Genomic DNA, 26,021 nt, shown 5'->3' on the forward strand with positions numbered 1-26,021 from the left:
ATTAATCCCCTCCTAGGCATGAAATCATTTCAGTCTGCCACCCGACCAATTTCAATAAAAACAAACAAACCTCGGTTCAAATCAATCATCCCCGCAACCTTCAGCCTCATAACATACACCCAATTTGGGATGCTATAGTCTCACTGGCTCCAGGTAGTTGGGAGTCTTCTACTGTATTCTGGATCCAAACAAATTTTCTGCTGCCATGACCAATGCCAATACATTGACGGCGACGACGTGGTCGAGAGATAAAGCTCTCAACATTTATTTGTGTTTTTCAGAATTTACCAATCTAAAATAATATATAGCATATTTGCGGTTCCAGAGTACAAGATACTCTCAGTATCGCCCTGGTGTGTGAGAAGTGTTATTTTGAATAGCCTGCTATTTCGGTAGATGTTACTTTTGAAGCTGTCATTTTTTGACATTTGACAAGTAGAAACTACGCCATTAATAAAAATGGAACGATACACGCTTCAACAACGCATTGAAATTATTAAAATTCACTTGAGTGAATCAAATGCAAATCATCTTGAGTAATAAGGCCCATTTCCACCTCGGTGGCTTCGTCAACAAGCAAAATTGTCGCATCTGGGGCTCGGAAAACCCAAGAGTTATTGTTGAAAACCCTCTCTATCTTCAACGTGTGACTGTTTGGTGCGGTTTATGGTCCGGCGGAGTCATTGGACCTTACTTTTTCGAAAATGAGGCTGGAACAACAGTTACGGTGAATGGATTGCGCTATCGAGAGATGATCAATGATTTTTTATGGCCGGAATTGGATGGTATTGATCTGGACAACGTTTACTTTCAACAAGACGGCACTACGTGCCACACAAGTAACGAAACCATTGATCTTTTACGATTAAATATCAAAATAACACCTCTTATTGGAAAACCCTGTATATATATATATACAGGGTGTCCGGAAACTCGTAGTACAAGCGGGAAACTGGTGAATCTACATCACATTTGGAGTCGATTTTGTAGTATATTTTTTTTTTATTTGAGCTTTCGTTATCGAGTAAATCGTGTTTGATTTTTTTTTTTTTTTTTTAATCAAATACTTATAAATTATTACTGAAGATCAAAGTACCCAACTAATTAAAACTATTTGAAAGTAAAACAAATGAAGAAACTCGGATTTGAAGCATTATTTTGAAATCACCCTTCATTTAACCCGGTGTAATCATAAAATATTTCTGCCCTGCAGGGTTAAAACATCTGTTATTCAACCCTAAACACCAGAAAAAACTTTAACCCTAAAATAGCCGAAAAATATTTTTTTTTGGTTTTTTTTTTTTTTTTTTGAAAATGCTCAAATCAAAAAACTTTATGTTTTTTTGGGTTCCCCATGTGGTGTAGATTCTCCAGTTTCCCGCTTGTACTACGAGTTTCCGGACACCGTGTATATCATCAATGTTGTTCTAAGCAATCGTTTAAAATTATGGAGAGCGGGAATGCATATAATATACATAATTATAAGGAAGATTGGAGTCAAGTACAAACGTGTTAATGAACATAAGGAATAAAAGTGTAAAAATATAAATAGTGAGAACAATTACTCTGCTACTAAATATGTACATCAAAATGATTGAAGTAACACTCCGTTTAAACTTAATTAGTAGAAGAAACGCATATTTACATTGGTGAAGATGTAGAAACATGCACAAAATAGGTGAGGTTGGGTTATTTAAAAAATTTGTGAATATTTAGATGAAACGGAACCTTTCAGCAAACGTCAAGTTACAACTCTCACATAGACATGGAATAACGCCGCAGGAGAAACTTTTTCCATGGTAAGTATGTGGTGTAGGTGAAGGGAGTGGAATATGAATTGTTATATTCAGAAACACATGGAAAACGTTTAGTACTATAGAGCCTAAGCCTTGCATTTTTTATGTATTGGAGAAAACACAGATACAAACATGGCAGTAAAAAGACATTAATTGGAGAATTTGCCTGCATCCGAACTATTTCTCACAGATCAACATGGCGGCCTTTCAAAAGGATAATAATAATCCTTTACAAATATAATATTACAATATATGTATACACAGATTTAGGAAACGAAATAAAAAGAATTTGGCATTCTCAGACTATAAAAATATTACCATTCGTTATTTCGGCTACTGGCATTATACCTAGCTCTCTCATTAAAAATTTAGGCGTATTAGATCTATCAAAAAATTTATATATAAAGATGCAAAAGTCGGTCATTTTGAATACATGTAGGATAACGAAAGATTTTTTAAATATTTATGTTGAGGGATCAGTCGGATTTATAGGCCCTGTTAGAAGTACTACCGAGCCGAACCCTCTGATATGAAAATATCTGGAGTCGGTGAATTTTTTTTTTCCCATTTGATCTCTGGTGAGTTGACGTGTTGTTGTTCTTGTATTGTTTTGTATTTATTTTACTTATATAATGCACTTGCATAGTGTTGATTGACTAGCTGATCATTTGTGGAAAAGTGAGTGGAAGGGTTTAGTTTTTCCTATGGGGAAGATTTAACCCGGACAACAAAATCGGAAGCATTAAAAACAAAAAAAGTTAACCTTTCCCTTACTGTGCTAAAAAAATCCACGCGTTCCGGTGCTGTGTAGTCAATACACATCTCAAAATAAGCGATTTAATATCGGAAAAATATGTATATTCATAGATAATCGATTATGTTTATTATATTTTATATCAAAGGTGATAATAATTGTAATTTAATTGCTAGAAACATGAAAAAAACCATCGGCAGATGCTAAAGAAACGTGCGAGGGTCCACATCTAACGACAGTTCGGGGGCGACTGGCTAGCGGCTGGCGACTGGCAGAAACACAGCTGTGCGGTCCTAGGTATCGATGGTCTAAATCAAAATACAACTGCAGACGTGTGAATGTCTCATGTTCCCGCATAGCGAATTAAAGCAGGACATCAATAGCGTGTAATTTCTTTGCACACTCTTCGCGTATTAGTATCACACGGTTGATTGTATTGGTGTATTTGTTCCCGATTTTTAACAAAAATCTCTGATTTTTAATTGAAATTGAAAACTATGTAAAATATTATTTTTTAATTTAGTGCATAAATGTATAACAGAGGAATACCTAAAATCTGAACCCAGAATTTATTATATTTATAGAGTTATTCAAGTTATTAGAAGCAATGTGTAGTAAATACACACCACAGATAAGGAAAGGTTAACAATCGTTAATTAAAAAATAGGAGAAAGTGCACAATATCCATCAACAAATGTTTACAAATAATTTTTAGAGAATAGAGGGTAAAGTTCATTAATTCTACTGTGTTCTTTTATAGGAAAACGGCTATCAATTTTCTACTAAAGGTACTGAATGTATCAAAAAATATATCGGAATCCTTCAGTTTTTGATTTTGATTAAACGATTCACTCATTCTTTTGATTGGATCCCTGACACCAACATTTGTGCGCGACCGGCTAATGTGGAATAAGTCGTTAAACCTAGTTGTTCTGGGTGGTATTTTAAAATTTATAAGGTTGAGTAAGTCAGGACAGTCGGTAACGTTATTGCAAACTTTATACAGGATCATCAGATCAAGGAATGTTCACCCGTTAGAGAGAGTGGAGAAGTTACATTTCGGTAGGTGAGTTAATTTCCACTTCAAAGATTCATTCCAGAAAACAAAGTGAAATTCAAATATTTAAATATTTAAAAGCAGTATTTAAAAATCGCTCTTGACCAAGGTTCGTAGGAAATGTATTTAACAAGGTTGCCTCATTTTCACAGGCACTTTTCGAAAAAAAAGCATCGGGCCACTCGCAAGCTCGTGACGTAGCTCGAAGTCCAGTTGGAGTCCGAAAGGAACGATCTCTTTCACTTTTCACTAGGTATATAATATTATTATATACCTAGTGAAAAGTTAATTTCCTCGCACTTATGTTTGTACATACGAGTCGAATTAAAGACGTTATAATGTTGTTTTTTTAACAGTAGATAACAATGTGGTATAGAGAAGTGAATGGTAGAAAAGTCGGGAACGCCCGAGGAGGACTTAACGCATTATCTCTGCACTTGTTCAGTTCGAAAATTTGAAGAGAAAAATAAAAATAAAAAATATCAAAAGAACAATGGTTACTACGGTAAAAGAGGAATCTACTAATGTCGCTCTGGTGACAAATAGAAGAAGCTAGTTACAATATCAAAATTAAAGAGACATCTATTGAAAATATTAGTCTTAGAGCATATCTTGATATTATAATTAAATTTTTTTCAGACCTTTATAAGATGAAATAAAAATATATAATTTAAAAATTCAGAAAATATTGTGAGGTATGGTTGTATATAATAACGATCTCCGTGGTTGAGCGGTAAGGCTCTCGACCAGCAAGCCGAAGGTCGCGGGTTCGCAGGCAAGTTTAATCAATTTTATGTGATTAATTTGTGTTGTTAAAATGGCGTTAGCCGTGTTTGGTGACCAGATCTGAATAGCCAGGTACTCCCCCACCTTCCTCTTTCCCATATCCTTCCGCTCCCCGTACCTTCAGCCTCACAATATAATATACCCCAATTTGGGATGCCATAGATTCACTGGCTCCAGACGATTGGGAGCGGTTGGGACTCTTGTGGGGTATTCAGATAAAAAAAATGGTATTGTTTATACATTTATGTGTTTTACGTTATAATCATTACTGTATAAAATGACATAAATCTCACAGCATGTTTCAATCTTTTTATTCGATCAGGATAGAAAATTCCAGTAAAAATGAAAAAATGTTTATTTTTTAACATAAAAAGAATAATAATAGTGTTTGGATGATTTCTATAGCGCCATTTTCGTGAGAAATCGACCCGTTCTCATGTGACAAATGTCAACCATGTACAAACGTTGGGCACGCATTTGGCGTGTTTCCCCTCTGCTCCGGTGCTGAAGGGATCTTCCATTGAAATACTGGTCGAACAAGAACAGCATTCCCGTGCTCTGAAGATTGCTATTCGTTTGTTGAGAATTCAACAGTGGGGCGCACTTGCGATTCGTACAGGGTCAGCAGTTATGTTATTATATGCAATATCTGTGGGCCCTGTGCAGTAGGCAGGTAAGCCCAGCTTCTGAGAGGCTAACTTGACTATGGTTTCTCCCTCTGTTTCTATTATTATGTATCTATTAACTCAAGGGCGATTTACATTTACTTGCATGGGTAATAGTCCAAGCGATGACTGTAAAAATCCCATCCCATAGGCCACATGAACCAAATTAGTACTGGGCTTTAATCCCAAATAAGATTAGTTAAAAAAACGCATTCATCCAGATTTTGGCCCGGGAGGAGTCCTGGAAAGCGACGACTTCCGGTGTCATTTTTGGGATGAAAATATCCGACGTGCCACATTACCAAAACTAACGGCAAAAGTTCATTGCAAATTTGTTTTGAAAAAAAAAATCATTCGGCCAACTTTTGTGTGGGGAGAAGTACCTAACAAATGACATTATAGGTATCCTCCAGATGCGGCAAAATATCTCATCGGCCACACGAATGAAATAGATGTCAGATTTTAGATAAAAATTCCCTGTTTACGAAAAATGTCGTTCGGCCGAAATTCGGCCGAGGAGAACCTTATGGTCTTCGCGATTATTCGAGCGAAAAATACCTTTCTTCTAGCGACATTTTTAAATTACCCGTTAATTATTTGTTAGGTACTTCTCCCCACACAAAAGTTGGCCGAACAATTTTTTTTTTTCATAACAAATTTGCAATCAACTTTTGCCGTTAGTTTTGGTAATGTGGCACGTCGGATATTTTCATCCCAAAAATGACACCACCGGAAGTCGTCGCTTTCCAGGACTCCTCCCGGGCCGAAATCTGGATGAATGCGTTTTTTTAACTAATCTTATTTGGGGTTAAATCCCAGTACTAATTTGGTTCTTGTGGCCTATGGGATGGGATTTTTACGGTCATCGCTTGGACTATAATTGTTTGTTGTAATATCTATGTAATTCTGGGCTTAAAATCAAACCAGTATGTTTTAATATCTACATAATTCTGGGCTTTAAACCAAACTAGTATGTTGTAATATCTATTTAATTCTGGGCTTTAAACCAAACCAAATACCATTTTTGGCATATAACATTGTAGTATTCTTGTTAAGTTGTATGGGAATTTCAGTTTTTTCCGTTTGCACCAAGTGAAAGTTCTTCAATAAGTTAAATATAACAGCCTTTGCTTCCATCAAGGCAAATCGGGAACCTAAATGGGATAATACATCATTTATATAATATTATTATAATGGCATTCAGGCTTTTTGTTATATATTATTAATAACAAACAAACATCATGCATAAGTATCACAGCCAGAGTTGACACGAAAAAAATACTCATGTAAATTCATTGATGCATTCGACTATGAAAAAATGAAAATGAATGCGTAAAAAAAGTTTTTTTTAACTGTAATACATCTGACTGAGGATTGAACCTTTCTCCTCAGGAACTTGCGCTTAACTGCTGTGAACTTTTAAAAATTAAAAACAAAAAAAATGGTTTGACTGAGGATTGAAACTTTGGAATGGAGTCAACTGCGCTAACAATTCTACTAAATCTATATTGGGTGGGACTGACACTTATTTCGTATATTAAATGCTGCAATGTCACCCAATTTCAGAGCAATGCGTATATGTCAGCTTGTGTATGCATGATTGCCACCAAAAGTTGATAATACACATTTTTATCACCAATGAGTCTATCTGCTGAGTTTCAGCTCGATCGAATGTGGGGAAGTGGGTTAATTTCCACTTCCAAGATTTACATTCAGTAAATATTATTATGATTCATTCATTTACATTTTCTGAAAGCAAACGTGAAATTCAAATAATTATTTTACAAGCAATAATTGTTCGCCTGAAACACTCATCCACATTGAAAAAAATCCGGAAATCGAAGGGACACGGGTTCGAGTCCCGTTGGCGTCATGTATCTTTTATCAGGAGATTTTTCAATGTGGATGAGTGTTTCAGGCGAACAATTATTGCTTGTAAAATAATTGTTACCCTTTGTGCTATGCATAAAAAATCTTGTCTTAAAAACATTAGTTTACCAAAAAATAATAATTAAATTCAAAAACATATATGTATTTAAAAATAAAATTCCAGTGAATTGTAATTTGCCTATGTGCATTTGACGGAACTTCAATCGACCCGTCAATACTTTCACCCTAGTTTCTTTGTGGACATCTGCGGAAACAGTACTTACCTAAAGTGTGCGAATATAATGATAATCTTTGAATTTTTCTTTCCATAACTCTGGAGAGTCGCGATATAATGCAATTATAATAAAACACAGCAAAACGATCATTCCGCTGCGTCAGTGTCGCTTGTCTATGAGCTTAACCAAAATACAAATCATTCCCCCCGTCAATGAGGATGTCTCGTTTGTCAATCGCTTCAAATGCCTCGGTAAATGAATAATAAATATATTTTTTTTATTGGAACAACTTTTTTTTAATAACTTTAAGGCGATGCCATACGTAGTAATGCAAAATCCTGAGTTTTGGGTTTGAACATTTGGTCGCCTAGAAATGTTTCAGATGCTTTAATTAAATACTGCGAGTAGAATACATCTTGGTCTTTGAAATAATAAGTCTTTTTATAAGCCCAGAAAAAAATAATGTAAAGGCCTATGAAAACTGCTTTAAAGTTCAAAATTTCCTACTTACGAACCCATTTTCAGTTATGATTTTATTGTATAATGTGGCAAATTAAGTTATTTATAAAATGATCGAAAAAAAATTAAATATTTATGGCTGAACATCCACAAAATAAAATAAAAGGCACTTTTTGGCCATGTTTTTTTCTTGCATAAATCAAAACAGGTGGATTGTGTTAAGCGGGAATTTAAATCTTATCGCCATCTACGTAAGGGTTGTTATTGATAGCAGCTCAATTTAAAATATTACACGACGTAGTGCATCGCCTTAAAGGTTATGCCCATCAATTTAATATATCGTTGAAGAAGAAGATAATATTTACTAATAAATCTAAACGAATCATGAAAACAGAACAAGACACAAAAATATTTCAGTTTACATAATTATTTTCGAATGTGTTTAGCTAGGACATAACTGTTGGAAGTGTATACATATGACGATATGACTAAATAAAATACCTATATTAAGAGGGATTTAGGTACCTAGGAATCTCAAAATGACAAATGAGTTGTTTAGCTTTATATATATAAAGCTAAACAACTCATATAAAAAACTCACTTTTATAAAAGAAAACACACCTATACAGTTTCTAGGTCCCACTCCAAATGGCATATAGGTCAGTGGGTTTATTTTAGGTTTATTTTTTTCAGAAAACCTCTCCGGATTGAATATGTCAGGATTTTCATAATATTTCTCATCATGGTGAATTGCATATATGGGAATCCATATGCCATCATTAACTTTAAGCTGAAACATTGAAATAAATAAGTACATTGTTAATTTCATGTATAAAAGTATTCATGTCTCTCCAAAATCAATAATATAGAGATGATATAATGCTGGATATACATTTGCGAAACGAGGAGCGTGCCGAACTACACCAAATTATGGGAAAGAAACGAAGCAACCGCAAGCAGCGAATCGGTTTGCGGTTGCTTCGTTCATTTCACATAATTCATGGTTCAGCTTGCGTATTTATATGCAGCATTTGGCCGGGATTTGAAACCACTAACTATGGATTCGTAGCCGAGGATCTTAAATGCTAAAAAATTAAATTAAATTAAATTAATTAATTACATCTTAAATGTCACGAAATGACATTTATTTATGTGAGACATTGCCAGTAATTTCTACCATTGATAGACGTGCTGGAGCACTAAATCTGAATAACTAATTAGAATTTTTCTCTTGAACTCACCTTATATTCTTTATCGCTAGTTTCACAGGGAGGAGGGAGCGCATAGGGTTTCATGCAAAGTCTATCAGTAGCCAGTACAGGGGGCCATTTTCTCAATGTCTCTGAAAGCAGGAAAGTTACAAACATTGTTATAATAGAATCAAAGAGAAATATGGCACGGAAGCGGGCTAACTGTAGCCGAGTCGTAACTCATTTGGTCGTAACCAATAACTGCACGGACTATCCAAGTGGCTATGCAATGAACTTTATACAAAGGCAGGGGCGCTGCTGTACTTTTTTAAGACATGCCGTTGTTTCGGCGCTGCTGTTTCATGTCTGCTAATAGTGGTTTATGTCCCATTCCCCTTGTTTCCATTATCTATGGTTACAAATCATGAATCTTGCATTCATTTTCAACTGCGAAGAAAAATTGGTATGAATATATTTTTCGAAGAATATAGGAAAATAATTATACGCAAAAAAAATTCCGAACACCTATTCACCCCAAACCAAACATAACACACAATTTAGTTATGTAATATTTAAATTATATAATTAGTTCTAATTAAAAATAGATTATTATTGTATTCGGTAATTTATTTAGGTAAATACTGGCGTGTTTAAATTATTTAGGTTGGCCACACATTACGCTATACGCATCAAAGCGTTTTATATCACACCATATCGTTCGCCATACAATCCCATACAGACATGTCACACCTGAAAGATGATGTGTTATGAGTGTGAGCGTGGGGACGGTGATAAGATGTGATCTGCTAGCCAAGCGATATTTGAAATAATGGAGAGGGGGTCAGATCATTTTACGGAGCGCTGTGATCACGCGGCTGTCATCTGTCAAGGTGACAGATCTCATACAAAGAAATGATATTCCGCGGCAGTTCCCCAATTGATCTGACCCCCTCTCCTGAGGAAGATTATAGCATAGTGTGACACCTCAACATATAATCTGCATAGGTCAGTCCCAAATAAGCGTTAATGCTTATAAAGCGTAATTTTTCTCATGCTCAACTCTCTATACTCTCTTTTCGTTCATTAAGTTCAGTTCGTGTAGTATTCTTTTCACTATATAGTGTCCACATAATGTACATATTTTATTGTGATGTACTTTTGTTGCTACTAACCTAATATACAAGACCGCCTCCATGGATCTTTGGGGATCTGGTGAGAGGCACGAAATGAAAGTCGGTCGTGAAGGTCACAGTGTTTATTTGATGAATCAGGTAGCCGTGATGAGATGACTTAGGACAGATGTTGTATTCTCCGGATGCAGGCGGTGATGTGCTGGTCAAACGCGGGTCAGTGAGTCGACGCTGGACGCTGGTGACCGGACTCGTTGACGGTCAGGCACTGGCGAAGAACGTGGGTCTTCAGGTACTCCAGTGCTGATGGGAAGGCCGAAGGTACGGTGGACCTTGTAGGCGGTTGAGCGGGAGGTGCGTAGACCAGTGAGGATGCTGCGTGTCCTCGTGGTGGTCATGGTGCATGGATGAAGCGCTGGTCAGATGCGCTGGAACCAGGAAGCTATGATCCGTGTAGCGCTGGCCAGGGACGGTGGCCAAGGCGCTATGATGATGTCCCGATGGAGTCCATGATTGAGTACGGGCGAAGCCGGGAATATCGTCCTGCGCGGGGCGCGAGGCGCGCCGGTTGTCACTCGCGAGATTTGTAAATTGTTGACGGTTGATTGATGACTGACTGACTGCTCGCTGCGTCGGGCTTATTTATACGGTACAGCCGACGGCGACAGTAGGTAGGTGAAATCGCAAATAAAACGGAGACACTCGCTCAGTCTGGGCCTTTCGGGAACTTTCGGCGGCGCCGCTATTACGCATAGGCGATAGGCTAGAACCTTCTAGCGAGTTGGCGTAATGTGCCAGACCGACTTGCAACGTATTATCGTAGGTAGGTCGCATTGTTTACGATTAATTTTCGGTATTAATTTGCAAGTAACTAAGTAGGTCGAGCTGTTTATTATTAATGAGACAATTCTGGATTGTTCTCTCAACGCCACAGATCGAACCACAGTGTCTTTGTTTCTACGTACTATGTTTTTACTTATGACGGTATAATAACACTTCACCTAAACCATGCGATCACCTCAGTACAGGTTCCCCTAGTGAGATGTTCAGAAAACACTACCACTAACCTATTTACACACAGTTACTGATTATTATCTTTTTTTGTATTACTGGACCATATTATCCATGTAAACCGTAATCATTGTAAAATTTATGTACAAGAATAGAAATAAATAAATTAAAATACGTAGGTACAGTTTTTTTTTCAAAATAAATACGTACAGTTACTGATTATTTTCTTTTTTTGTATTACTGGACCATATTATCCATGTAAACCGTAATCATTGTAAAATGTATGTGCAAGAATAGAAATAAATAAATTAAAATAAATAGGTACAGTTTTTTTCAAAATATGCATGCAAGAGGCACTGTATCTGAAAGATTTTAACTTACCACACACAACCATGTCTAAATACTTCATTCCCTGCAGTTGATTGTAGCCAATTTTGCCTCCGTTTCGAAGGTACGTAGCATCTATTTCTTGTTCTAACTTTTCTTGTATGTCACGGTTGATTATTAGTTCATAGGCAATGAAAGACATAAGCACAGCGGAAGTGTCAAAGCCTGCCATGAGGAAGACAACGGCTTGTGCTGTGATTTCATCATCTGACCATTCTGGAATGAGGAGCAACAATTGAAATATCAGTAATATAGACAAAGAATATTTAAACTCGATAATGATGGGAAAGGACATTAAATTAAATTTTATTTATTCATTAGTTTTCGGGAAATCGACAGTTCATACAAAATTTTTATTAATTATTTTTTATATTATTTTTCTTTAAAAGAAAGAAAAACATTCCCAAATAATTATAAGCAATAATTAGTCGCCCGAAATATTAATACAAATTGAAAATATCTCCCGAGTAAAAATAAATGCCGCCAACGGGAATTGAACCCGTGCCTTCTGATGTCCGGTCAGGTGCTCTGTATCCACTAAGCTATGTCGGCTTATTTCCAACCCGCCAAATGATTCAATATGTACTAGTACCTCCATCAACAATTACTGCTTATTATATTTTTTCCACCTGTAAACAACCAACTTTATTTTTGTAGGAAAGGCTTTGTTAGTGCTAAATTTTTCACTAGATGGCGTCGAGACATATGATATCTTCATTTATTGGTGAAATATTTTTGATTTTTCAAATATTATTATTTTTCTAATGATGTACTAATGTTTATAAGACAAGGTTTTATGCATAGCATAAAGGGTAACAAATAATTGTAAGCAATAACTAGTCGCCAGAAATATAATATATAATTTGCTTATAATTATTTGTTATCCTTTATGCTATGCATAAAACCTTGTCTTATACATTAGTTTATCTTTAAAAAATAAAAACATTCCCGTTTATGAATAACCTGACAATATTTGAAAATCTCATACGACCACTACAGTAAGCGGAAAATGTTGCTTGTGTTGTGACAAAGGACATACTATGCCTAGGTGGGACCCAAACACGATGCCAACATAGCCACTGACTGGTCAAATGAAACGTATATTATAATCTACACATTCATAGATAGCGTTAATTTAATTATTTTATTAAAATACACTTTTTGCTAGTTATGTTTTATAATATTAAGGCGAATTATTTATTTGCGCACGTACATATGCAATACGAATATGAATAAATAATTTTGTCCATATAAAAATTATAAATATTTCAAGATATCGAATCGATAATTCAATGCAGTATTGTATTTGTGTGCCTTGCAAAATGTGTCTTTTAATAAAGTAATTAAATAAACCTCCATGTTCATGTTTATAGAAATACATAGATTATAATGTGCGTACCCTTAACAGAGTGTTTTTAGTAAAATAATTAAACTAGCGCCATCTTTGCATGCGTAGATTATAACGTCTCACTCATTGAATGCTCGTTCATAGATGGTGCTAATCTAAATATTTTATAAAAAAAAATTTTTGCACATAATGCTTTAAAATATTAAGACAAATTATTTGTTGGCAGATGTACATACGGAATTTGATATGAATTAGAACTTATTTAACTAAGGTCTTTCAAGAAACATATAAAAATACAATATTATGTTATTGATACAATGGGAACTTTTTTTTCTCTATTATAATTCAAACCTGCTAAATGACTTTTGTAATTTGTCAGTAGGTACCAGTAGGTACATATTAACAACATTTTATGTAATAACATGGTACATTTTCAAACAGTTTATATTATATATGTATAATAATGATGATGATAAATTAACAGTTAACATCAATAGGAGATAAACATTTGAGATAAGCAGTAATAGTTACCTTATATTTTTGATACTGACAATAAAATTTGTAGTGGAATTCCATTACAATTATTTATTAAAACAGCTTAAAAGTTTTTATTTTTAACTGTTACCGGTTTCAGCATATCACAGACATCTTCAGACTGAAATCGGTAATGGTCAGAAATAAAAAAGTGAATAAAAGTTTTAATTTTTTTTTAAATAAATGATTAGTGACATTCTGCTTACAAATATGTATCCATTTGTGTATATGTATATTATTTCTATTGAGGGGTGGATCTTTCTTTTGTTGTTTGCTACAATGTTTTCTAGGTCAGAAATTTTATTTAGTTTATGAACTTACGTCTTTTGACTGTTCTTTTACCGAACAAGGATTCCTCAGCGGTCGCAAAGCTTTCTTCATCGTTGTCACTAGTGTTGGTGTACCTCAGGGATCCATTCTTGGCTTCCATCAAAAGATGGATCATGTCAGGTCTGATAATGTTATGTTTAGTTCTATACTTCATTGTTCCCTCAACTAGCTTTCTGTAGAAGTTTTTAATGCTGTTGCTGAGCATTGGGATCTTCAAAAACTTCAAAGAAAATAATTAATTTCATGTAAATCACAATATTGTAGATGGAAAGGCTGACAGGGTAGTGTGTTAGGTACTATCAGCGCCTTGGCTTCTTGGCGTCTTAGCAAGCCGATGCCCGGAGCGGATTGCCAGGCCCTGTGAATTTAGGAAGTAGGTTTACGAGAGATGTAAAGGCTGACAGGGTAGTGTGTTAGATACTATCAGCGCCTTGGCTTCTTGGCGTCTTAGCAAGCCGATGCCCGGAGCGGATTGCCAGGCCCTGTGAATTTAGGAAGTAGGTTTACGAGAGATGTAAAGGCTGATAAGGACATTGAAAGATGGGTGAACTTAAGGAACTCCATTAATGGGGGACTGAATGCAATATGACAGATGTCGAGTTTATGTTTTGCTCTTGAATAATTCATGTTTTTTTTAACAAATATAGAGCCAAAATATATCAAAATCTATAAAACCAAAAAAATAAAAATATATATATTAAAAAAATATATTGTTTTAAAACAAGCAAACATTTTTAAAACTATTATTTAAACTTCTGTGTGCAGTGACTCTGTTTCTTTCTCAGTGTTTCTTTTTAATAAGTATAGTGCCAAATTCCGCAGAATAACGCTTCAAAAATGAATGCAGCACTTTCTCTTTTAAATAAAGCCAAAGAAGAGATTACTGGCATCCATAGTGCCATTACCGATCCCTCTTTAAAAATTACTAAAGATCAAATGGCAAAAATACTCACCAAATTATCTAACCTCTCTGGAACCATGCAGGACCTAGGAGTATATGTAGGAGTCCCTGAGGGGAAAGTTGTGATATTTGAAAAGATCACAGAAAATAAAGTATTACCCCAAGAAACCACGCCAAATTTGTGCCTTGCTCGCTGAGATAGAGAAACGTAAGATCCGTACCAAGAACGTGATTTTACTTAACATTTCCATGTCTAGTTCCAACTCAAGCATGGAGAATATCTCGGAAGATAAAAAAAAAGTTTTAGCTGTCATTAGTGAAATATATAGCGAGTTCAAACCTGAAGAAGTTAAAATTCAGGCTTGGTAGTAAAATTTTAAACAAAATCAGGCCCATTAAAGTCAAATTTGAAGACCCTAAGCTGGCAAAACTTATTTCTTTTAGTAAAAATTACTTTGCCTAATGGAATAAAAATGAAACCAGATAGGAGCCTCCAACAAAGAGAACATTTAAGATTTATTTCAAAGGAAATGGAGGAGAGAAAAGAAAAGGGTGAAATTGATTTGCGAATCAAACATTTTAATGGATTTCCTAAAATTATCAAAAGCCATACAAAAAAACTGATAAACAAACATAACACACTTTTAAGATTCAATGGATATTATCAAGAGGCGGAGGAGTACTGGTCGCCATGCGGCGTAATAACGATGGACCTCGGGCCGAGAGACTTCAACATCTCGAGACTGACGGGGAAAATATGTGGCTGAAAATTAATTTAAATGGATTGAAAATATACACATGTATTGTTTACATTCCACCGGCATCACCTGTTGAAAGGTATACTAGCCTCTTTGAAAATATTATCTCAAATCACAAATTACTAAATAACAAAAAAATACTGCAAATAGGTGATTTTAATTTCTATTCATGTTTAAATTTCAAAAACACTACTTCTGAATTTTCGTATGTATTGGATTTGTTTCAAATGTCAAACAAAAACTTTGTGTTAAATTCGAAAGGACGTTCATTAGATTTAATTGTGAGTAACTTTGATTTGAATGTGTGCAAGTCTATTTCTTCGCTAGTTAGCGAAGATCCTTACCATCCATCACTGGACGTAGAGTTTCTATATATGAAAAAAAAATGTAAAAATGAACCAATTAATGATAATAATAAATTTGTGAGTAAAATGCACGGGTGGAAATTCGAAAATGGCAATTTTAAACAGATTTATAATCACTTACAATCGCACGATTGGCAACTTTTGATGAATTTTAATAACGTTAATTTAGCCGTAGACTATTTCTATTCTACTATTTATAATTACTTCGATATGTGCTTCAAAAGGAAACGCATTCCGAAGAATGAAAGAAAGATCCTCAATGGTTTTCCAATGAAATTATTAGCGATATAAAGCTAAAGTTCAGACATTTTAGAAAATGGAAGAAAACTGGACTAGTAAGAGAATGTGAAATGTTTTGCTGTCTTAGAGCTAAAGTTAAACGCAGTATGCAATTGGCCCATACAAATTATATTAACATCATTGAAAAAAACATCAAATCTGATCCCAGGTCGTTCTGGGAATATGTCTCATCCAAAAGAAGTGATGATGGGTTTGTCGACCGTGTCACTTGGAATGGACAATCACACTTGGGAATTGATATTCCCGAAGCATACGCGGACTATTTTAAATCGGTTTACAGTCAGCAAGTTACAGATTTAAGTTAATTTATACCGGGGAATTATACATCATCAGCAGCGCAGAATGTTGATATTCCTAACATCACAAAATCTGATATGTTAGCTGCAGTTAAAAAACTCAAAGCGAAAACGTCATTTGGACCTGATTTTATTCCGTCATTTTTATTAAAGGGTTGTATAGAGCCTTTATTAATACCCCTACTTTACATTTTTAATTTTTCTCTTAGCACGGGAACATTTCCTAATTTGTGGAAGATCTCTAAAGTTACACCACTGTATAAGGATGGGGATAAATATTTGGTCTCTAACTACAGAGAGTAGCGATCCTCTCCTCTCCGGCTAAATTGTTCCAACTAATAATTCATAAATATATCTACGCCCAAGTAGAACCTTATTTAATAGACAAACAACATGGTTTTAGATCTGGCAGATCGACTGTGTCAAATTTGATGGTCTTTACGGAATATGTATCTCAAGCTCTTGACGGTAACAACCAAGTTGACGTCTCATACAACGACTTCGCAAAGGCTTTTGATACCGTAGAACCGCTGATACTCTTAAATAAATTAGACCGTTTTGGATTCTCGGCAAAAATTTTAAATTTATTTGTGAGCTATTTATCAAGTAGACAGCAATACGCAACGTATGGTATTTCTAACTCGACGTACTTTCCCACAAACTCTGGGGTTCCTCAAGGTTCTAATCTTGGTCCTTTACTTTTTTCCCTTTTTACTAATGACATTCATAATGCCATAAAGTTTGCGAAATTTTTGTTATTTGCAGATGACTTAAAGCTATTTTTAAGAATCCGGACCTTAGAAAACTGCGCACAGCTCCAGAGAGACATAAATGCTATCGTGGTATGGAGTGAAATTAATAAATTAGGTTTTAACTTTAAGAAATGCGCCATAATGTGCTATACTAGAGCAAACACTGTGATTTGCTTTAACTATAGGATGTCCCAATGTTCTCTTAAACATATTTCTGAACCGAAAGATCTGGGAATAACCTTTGACCCACACTTAACATTTCACGTTCAAATTGAAACGATATGCAGCAGGGCTTTGAGAATGCTTGGATTTGTGCTATGTAACTCCAGGCATTTTTGCAGCTCTGCCGTGGTTCGCTTGCTATATTTTAGCCTAGTACGTAGTATTTTGGAAAGTGGCTCAATAATATGGGGACCCGGTGATGCAACGTACACTTCAATGGTAGAGAAAGTACAAAAGAAGTTTCTACGTTATCTTTATCTTAGAGACTTCGGGTACTATCCCTATTACTACCCATCAGCTTTCCTTTCCGGAATGCTAGGTATCGATAGTCTTGTCAACAGGCGGAAAACTGCGTTGCTGATGATGGCCTATAACTTGTTGAACGGTCATATCAACAATCCAGAAATTTTGAATAAAATTTTATTTTACGTCCCTGATACTTCGCAAGAGCGCGTAGACACAAACCATTCATTCTTCCGAGATGTAGGACTAACTTACCATTAGCAATGCCTCTCGGAAGAATGATAGTCCTTCTAAACTCACTAGCCTCTGACATCGACATTTTCCACCTGAGCATTAATAAATTTAAATCGCTAATTAGGCAATTATGATTGTGTATTTGTATAATGTATCTTTGTTATTGAAATTTTTTATTCTGTAAATATGCATTTAAAATATAAATAAATAAATAAATAAAAAAATAAAAAAAATGTTCGAGGAATCCGTACGAAATTGCAACAACTAAAAATGAATTCTCCCACCTTCTTATATGACCTTTTATTACTAACTGAAAAATGGTTAAATGCAGATATCGGCTCGTCAGAATTAGGCCTAAATCAATATACTACCCATCGCCTTGATCCAAGTCCTAATTCGAGCAAAAAGTCAAACGGAGGAGGTGTATATGTTCATGGGCGCTCGCAGAAATTATTAGCAGTTACAACAGTGAACAACCTGCAAGCCCTGTGACTGCTCAATGCCTACGTGTACGTAGGTGAGTAGGCCACGGACCTACTCACCTACGTCCTGCTCTGCACGGACTTTATAGGAGAGGCTACGGATTACCATGGACTCTTCGGGATTACATCAGCGCCCTGGCCCCGGATATCATCTCTGGCATGCGCTCCTCAAGCGCCTAGACCATGCGACACCTTCGCTGGTCTGCGCCTCGGACCCGCAACATCGTCGCTGGCCTGCATCTCCCGCACAACTGCCGACCAGGTCCATCACACCTTCAACTACCCTGTTTCACACTGAAGTACCCGGAAGACTCCACATAATCCCCAATGCTGAACACATCCTCGAGTCCAGTCTCCACCAACGCGGTGCCACCGACTTTACCGCCTCGACCACTAACCGCCGTCATCGCCGCTTACTCCTGGTATCATCGTCATCGGTCCGGAGTCAACTCACAACTGACTCACTCAAAATAAACGCTGTGACATCACAACATATCTTTCATTGTCTCACTACCAAATCCCCAAAACACTGTCTGACAGGAGAATTATTTCAGACCTGGTTCTGTTACACAGGGTCATTAACAGTCCCGCCATTGTTGTCACTATTAAATTCCGTGTGCCGACTAGGAATACAAGACAAAATATAACATTCTTCTGCAATACATCCAACTATACACACAACCAACTATCAGACACGATAATGGATTACATCTATGTAATGTTAGTATTTTCTATATAATACAGATATTCTTCTATGTACACTGCATCATGTATCACTTTTATGTAAAAGCATTTTTGGATGTATAAATAAATAAATAAATATATGTATAACATATTGTTTATCCTAGACACAAGGGACTTTTCTTGCATACTATTAGAAATGAGCACTGCATCATCAGCATACAACAAGCAACGTACTTTCAGATTGTTTAATTATACTTACACCCAAGCCTACACCTTTCATTTCTTGCATTCAAATCAATGCAATGCAATTATTATCAAAGGAGATAAATTTTATGAATTATTCATTTAATATCATTGCTATTTATCGGACACTTAAATTATTTAAATATGTTAGCAGAATTAAATTACATTTCATGTATAAATTCATACATGAGATTCATAAGAGATTTTGTTACCAATTTCTTTTTTGTTACCATTGTGTTTTTTTTATTCTAATAATTTTGTTAATATTTATTTTCTTGCTGAAACTAATGTTTCACTCGGCGAACACTTTTTCTCCTCAAATACATTTTTTCCTACAATTATATTTCAACAATACAATAATGTCGAAATCAAAAATTTATTTTTCTATACTCTTAAAACACTACCATGTCTGACTCATTATTTGAAGAGATAGACTCATCTTTTAATATTTCGGAAAATATTTGTCTAACTAGTGTTGAATGTAATAACACATTATTAGAAATAGATTCTCTAAAAGCATTAACAATCCTTCACCTAAATATTCGAAGTGTCTCGAAAAATTTTGATCATTTTACACTTGCATTAAATGAACTCACTCATAAACCGGATTGTATTGTGTTGTCTGAAGCCAGAATTAGCGGCTACTCAGGTACCTATAATTTACCTGGTTACAAATACTTTGTCACAACTTACAAAATAAATCAAAACAGCGGAATCATTGTTTTTGTAAAATCTATTCATGAGAATATTTCCGTTAATGAAATCCATATCGATCTTGTAAATTGTCTTCATATTCGAATTATTATAAAACACACGTTTTATGATATAATAGCATTATATAGAACACATAACTCGAGCATTAGTAATTTCACCGAGAATCTGAAATCTATTATAAATACTAATTGTTCTCAAAATGCATTTGTTGTAGGCGATGTTAATATTGATATATCTAACGAATTTGAAAATAATAGAAATAATGAAAAAACTGAATATATCAACACATTAACGGAACTAAATTTTAAACCATGTATAAAAAAATATACGAGAGAATTTCATGGACAAAGGCCATCATGCATAGATCATATCTGGTGTAATTCTAATGAAACTGAAAAAATAAAAACAATTATTTGGAAAAATAACATTACTGATCATCACACATGTATTGTAGCTTTTAAAACTGACAAAATAGATGTGAATAATTACTCCCGCAATAATTTCCCAAAAACTATTATTAATTACGAAAAATTACAACAAAACCTTAATATTGAAAATTGGGATACTGTTCTATCCTCTAATAACACCGACTTATGTTCACTAAATTTTGAAGCAATCTTGAAAAAGCACATCAAATCTTCCTCTTCCATTATAAAATACTCTCCAAAAACTAAATTTAAAAAATTAAAACCATGGATCACTCAAGGAATCATAATTTCAATTAGACATAAAGAAAAAATTTATAAAGAACATAAAAAGTTTCCAGAAAACTATAAACTATACGAATACTTTAAAAAATTCAGAAATAAACTATGCCACATTATTCGGAAAACCAAAGAAGATTTCTATAAAGAAAAAATCAATATTGCTGGCAACAATAATAAAAAGATATGGCAAACTATAAATGAAATTATCAATAAAAAACCAAAAAAATCTAACATAAACAAAATCACAGATATTGATAACAAACTTTACGATGTAAACACGGATCCAACGAAATGTGCAAATATTTTTAATAGTTATTTTGGGTCAGTTGGTGAAAAATTAGCACTCAAAATAAAAAACACTGATAATAATGAAAAATTAGCACTTAAAATAAATAACACTGATAATAAAGATCTACCGTCACCATCCAATAATTGTAACAACTTGAGTCAATTTCAACGAACTAATGTTGATGAAATTAAACAAATTGTTAATGAATTAAAAGGTAATTCTTCCCCTGGTTTTGACAATATTTCTGTAGAAATACTTAAAAAAAATTCTGACTCACTCTGTAAACCATTGGCTCACATCATAAATACAAGTTTTGAAAATGGCAACTTTCCCTTTACCTACAAAAAAACTATTATTTCCCCAATTTTTAAATCTGGGGACCCCAATCTAAGTAGTAACTATAGGCCAATTTCTCTCACCTCAAACATTGCCAAAATATTTGAAAAAATTGTAAAAAAACAAATATTTAAATTTGTTAAAGAAAATAATATTTTAAATGCACATCAATATGGTTTTAGAGAAAATATGAGCACTCAAGATGCTATCGTTGATTTAACATCTGAAATTTATAAATCTTTAGATAATAAAAAAAAATGCATTGGAACATTTGTCGACTTAAGAAAAGCATTTGATAGTATATCACACTCTAATCTTATCTCGAAACTAGCGAAAATTGGTATAACTAACAATGCTTTAACGTGGATTGAAAATTACCTTTTTAATAGAGAGCAATTTGTAAAGTTAAATGGCTCTCTGAGTGATTCGCAGACCACAAATTTTGGCATCCCGCAGGGAACTGTTCTAGGTCCAATTCTTTTCATCATTTATGTCAACGATATTTTTAATCTCTCAATTATGTCTAAACTTATTTCATACGCTGACGACACAGCAATTTTAACTGAGGGATTAACTTGGAATGAAACCCAAAAAACAGCAGAGTTAGATATAAACATACTAAAAAAATGGTTCGATAATAATTTGTTAACACTTAATACTGAAAAAACTTTTATAATACCTTTCACCATTAATAAAAATTCATTCCCTGATAATTTAAAGATAAGTATACACTCATGTAATTGTAATAGAATTTCAAATTTATGTAAACCTGACTGCTCTGTACTTACTGTTAAAACTAATGTAAAATATCTAGGTGTAATTATAGATAGTAACATAAAGTGGAAATTACAAATCAATGCAATAGTAGAAAGATTAAGAAAATTATTGTACATTTTTCTTAGAATACGAAACATACTAAATTTTAAATTATTAAGAACCATATATTTTTCACTAATTCAATCAGTATTACAATACGGAATTGTTGGTTGGGGTGGAGCATTCAAAACTTCTCTCTTACCTTTAGAAATCATCCAAAGAATATTAGTAAAAATAATTTTGAAAAAACCGTATGATTACCCCACAATTAGATTATTTCAAGAATTTAAAGTCCCTTCACTTCATATTATTTATAAAAAAATAACTCTTTTTCAAATACATAAAGATTGTTTCAACATTGACAACTTAATAACTTTTTCGAACAGCAATAGACAAAGTATTCTTGGCTCTATAACTATCCCGCGCTGTAACACCACCACAGCCCAACAATTTTATAAATATTTTGGTGTCAAATGGTTTAACCAATTACCTCTTAACTTAAGATTGGAAATGAATTATAAAAAATTCAAAAGCTCAATAAAAGCACTATATCAATAGCATATTAAAATCGTTTATACTTAAAAAGACAATATAATCTCTCAATTATTATTATATTGAAATCCTTTTCTCTTATTTCTTATTCTTATCTCTTTCTTTCTTTTACATCCTTTTCTCTTTTCTATTTGATAAAATTTTGTTACATATAAAATTTTTATTTTGTTATATTAAAAAATAAAAATTCTTTTCATTATCATTACACTCTCTGAAAAAATATGTTAAATTACTATTTACACGCGTTTCTCCGCCTTTTTAACACGAGCATTTGCTCTAAAAAAAGGTGTATCACGATGTACTGTAATAAAAAGAAAATAATCTTAATGTAATGTAATAACATGTAATTGTAAATTTAATATTAAATAAAAATTAAATATTATAAAAAAAAAAAAAAAAAAAAATCCATGCAAATCAACTTCATAAAATCACGATTCACCCTAAACATGCAACGCTTCCCTCATATAGAGTCGCAATTGCCTATGTAAGATACGTGTTTACTCCACAAATGAATAATACCTTCCATATGATATTTGTAGATCAAGCTTACCTTCATAATCTTTGCTGTTGAAGGTATGAATTTGAGCATACGGAAACCAGAAAAATTGGTTATCTCTTTTCCCATAGTGTAGAATTCATTTTGACTTTCTTTAAAAGAATTAACCTCAATTCCAAAGGCACAGGTAGCTATGACATCACTTGCAAATCTTGTAAATATGTCTTTTGCCTCTATTTCAACAATTCCCAGATCTAAAAAGATAGGTAATAATATTTTAAACATAATATGTACCTAAATACTCAGGGCCGGCCCTGTCAGGCGCAATTGGAGCAGTTCTATCCGGGCGCGGCGCCATCTTGCCAAGGCGCTGATAAAACGTAATAACTAATACAGCGCCCTTGAGGTTTTTACTAGCGCCAGGGGCCATTTGGCTCTGGGCCGGTCCTATACACCAGATATGATATGATTACCAAGTTGATATCGTAAATGAGATTACCATTTTCCACTGTATCTGTTTGTTTGTAAAGATGTTTGACCATTTCCTCTGCACATTTGGTGACAAACTCATACATTCCCCTTATCTTGGAGCTGGTAAAGGCAGGACTGAGAGTCGGCCTCATGTCTCGCCATTTCTGCCCTGTTAGAAATTATGTTATAGTAATGTATAAAATCATTCACCATAATAACGTATTCAAACATTTCCATTGGTATTCCAACTATTGCTTGACACTCATTCGTTGTGGCGCATGCCTCTCGGAGTTAGGACGAACCTAATAACAATCGAACCCCAGCAATTAAATTATTAATAAATTGGGTTATTTCACATTTAATTCATATAAAATAATATAAGTGTACTTGGGGCACTTTCTAGAAGTAGATACTCTCAGCATCGCCCTGGTGAAAGACCACCATTCAGAATCGAAACGTTGCTTGAAATAGCTTTAGCCGTGTTTAGTAACCAGATCTGAATAGCAGGTAATTTCTGACCCTCCTCTCCCCATCTCTTCAGCTTCAAAAGATAATCATGAAGATGCCATAATCTCAGGAGCAGTGCTGTATTACTATTATTATTATTATTTACTCTTGTGCTGTATTCACATAAAAAAAAGCTTAATTTTTTCCTTACTTCTGGTAAAATTAAACAAATTTTTTAAACTATCTACATTCAATTTCATTGACCTGCCTGGAGGCTAGAAGTCGAAAGATCTTATGAAATGAGGAAATCGACAAAAATGAAGATGAGGAAATCAACAAACATGAAGATTATGAAATCAACAAACATGAAGATGAGGAAATCAACAAACATGAAGATTAGGAAATCAACAAACATGAAGATGAGGAATCAACAAACATGAAGATAAGGAAATCAACAAACACAAAGATGAGGAAATCAAGATGTAACACTAATACAACTAGCTATAGTCCGCCTCAGAACAGGAATCCCTAGTGAGGAGGACTGTGCATAAACTACTAAACTTTGTTAGAAATGATTTGAGATTTTTTGAGATTAGACAAATAGTCGATAAAAAAATATGAATATAATAATCTTTCAAATCAGTTTAAATCACACTTCTAGGAATTATTTGTTAAGTGTTTGCAGGGGACATAAACACCAACAGACCTCTAAGAGTAGACAAGTTGTTTCCAAAGAATGGGTCCGTTTTAGAATCGTAGAGAATAGTGTGGTCTTGAAAGTGGTCAAAATCCTTTATGGCAATTTGCTTTATCAAATCTATATCTCTTATCCACAACAGGGTTCCACCAAACTGCCGGAATCCAATGTATCTGAAAACATCATTTAGATGAAGACAGGATTGTAATGTTCAATACAAAAATTAATTCGGTGTTCAAGGCCCAACAGATTATTAAAACTGAAGCATGAAAGTCCAAAAGACTGCGATTTACTGGACTTGTTGAAAGAATGCCAAATGACAGAACGTCAAAAATGATGACTGTGCCCCAGTGGAAGCAAGCCAGAGGCAGACTGAGGACGAGGTGGATAGACTGCATGCAAGAGGATTTGGAGCAGGAAACAAATTCTGAGGACTGGAGGCAAATGGTGAGGGACCACAGCCATTGGAGAGCAATAATAGAAGAAGTCAAATCCCACACAAATTCCAGTGACAGTTCATGCAATGAGGCAGGGGAGGTTATGCCTCCACTAAAAACAGAGGAGAAAGGGGAAATCCACACTTCCAATATATAGTATAAGCCTTAAAGCTACTGCAATTTGAATATTACCCTTTATATTTTCGTATTTCACTAGAATTTGTTGTCTTTGTGTAACTTGTCATACCAGCCAGCCATACTTGAATTTCTAGATCTGCAGCTGCAGAATGCAGTACGAATCGAGGCAGACATAGGGCCCGCCTCCGAGAGCAGCTGATGCAGCGGAGGGGGATGGAAGTCACATGGAATCGAAATGAATGGTAGCTGACATAGTCATGTGGTGTTTTGTTTGAGTCGCGCCTCACAACACTTCCAAAGTAGCATCAATCATCTAAGATGTTTTTTAAAGTTTTGTTTATTCAATTAATAGTTTGTAATTAAATTGTTTTGGATTTTTCAACCACCGTCTAGGCACATGCCCGTGATCACTAATTATTTTCCTGCCATGGAGGATCGTCGCACTGACTTGAATTTTCCGCTAACGTTGGATATGTAAATTTAAAATAATACTTAAAAATATGTTGGTGCCTCCCCAGTTTTCAACATCGCAAACCGTCAATGCCAAATTCGTAAACAATTCAATACCTACTCAATGGTCAGTTAACAATATTTTACAAAATCGGAACTTACTTTTGATCCGGGAAAGTGTTGTAAACCCGGTGAATAAGATCCTTCAAATGTTCCTTTCCCATCACAACACTGAGCATGTTCCCTATGAAGGGTACTCTAGTAGGAATAAACTTAACTCCTTTGGATATCAAATAATCATCTTCCCATTTAGTATACAAGTAATAAAGGAAACTCAGAAATCCAATGGATAAAATAACCAAATACGAACTTAATTCCAACATCACTGATCGCAATATGAAAAAAAGTATAACCTCAATGCTATTCCAGTCAGACTTGC

The 26,021-nt window shown here is 34.5% G+C and overlaps 1 protein-coding gene across 4 annotated transcripts; it reads right to left on the minus strand.

Moving 5' to 3' along the window:
- Window positions 1-5,810: 5,810 nt before the first annotated feature.
- On the minus strand, window positions 5,811-26,021 carry LOC149410662 (cytochrome P450 9e2-like). 4 transcript variants are annotated; one of them, XM_089648225.1, is made up of 9 exons: window positions 25,745-26,021; window positions 24,567-24,730; window positions 23,442-23,582; window positions 22,997-23,196; window positions 13,544-13,772; window positions 11,335-11,556; window positions 8,864-8,964; window positions 8,244-8,412; window positions 5,812-6,212 (listed from the first exon to the last, which is right to left on the minus strand). In XM_089648225.1, exons 1-9 carry the CDS (start codon window positions 25,963-25,965, stop codon window positions 6,043-6,045), a joined length of 1,617 nt encoding a protein of 538 aa, XP_089504351.1. In that variant the 5' UTR covers window positions 25,966-26,021; the 3' UTR covers window positions 5,812-6,042. The 4 variants fall into 4 exon arrangements, with proteins under 4 accessions (XP_089504353.1, XP_089504354.1, XP_089504351.1 ...); XM_089648226.1 differs by having other exon boundaries at window positions 6,054-6,212; window positions 8,224-8,412; XM_089648227.1 differs by lacking the exon at window positions 23,442-23,582 and having other exon boundaries at window positions 5,811-6,212.

The sequence above is a fragment of the Hesperophylax consimilis genome, chromosome 27 (genome assembly GCF_061612785.1).
Source record: "Hesperophylax consimilis isolate HC1 chromosome 27, BYU_Hcon_1.0, whole genome shotgun sequence".
In the NCBI taxonomy this organism is placed as follows: domain Eukaryota; kingdom Metazoa; phylum Arthropoda; class Insecta; order Trichoptera; family Limnephilidae; genus Hesperophylax; species Hesperophylax consimilis.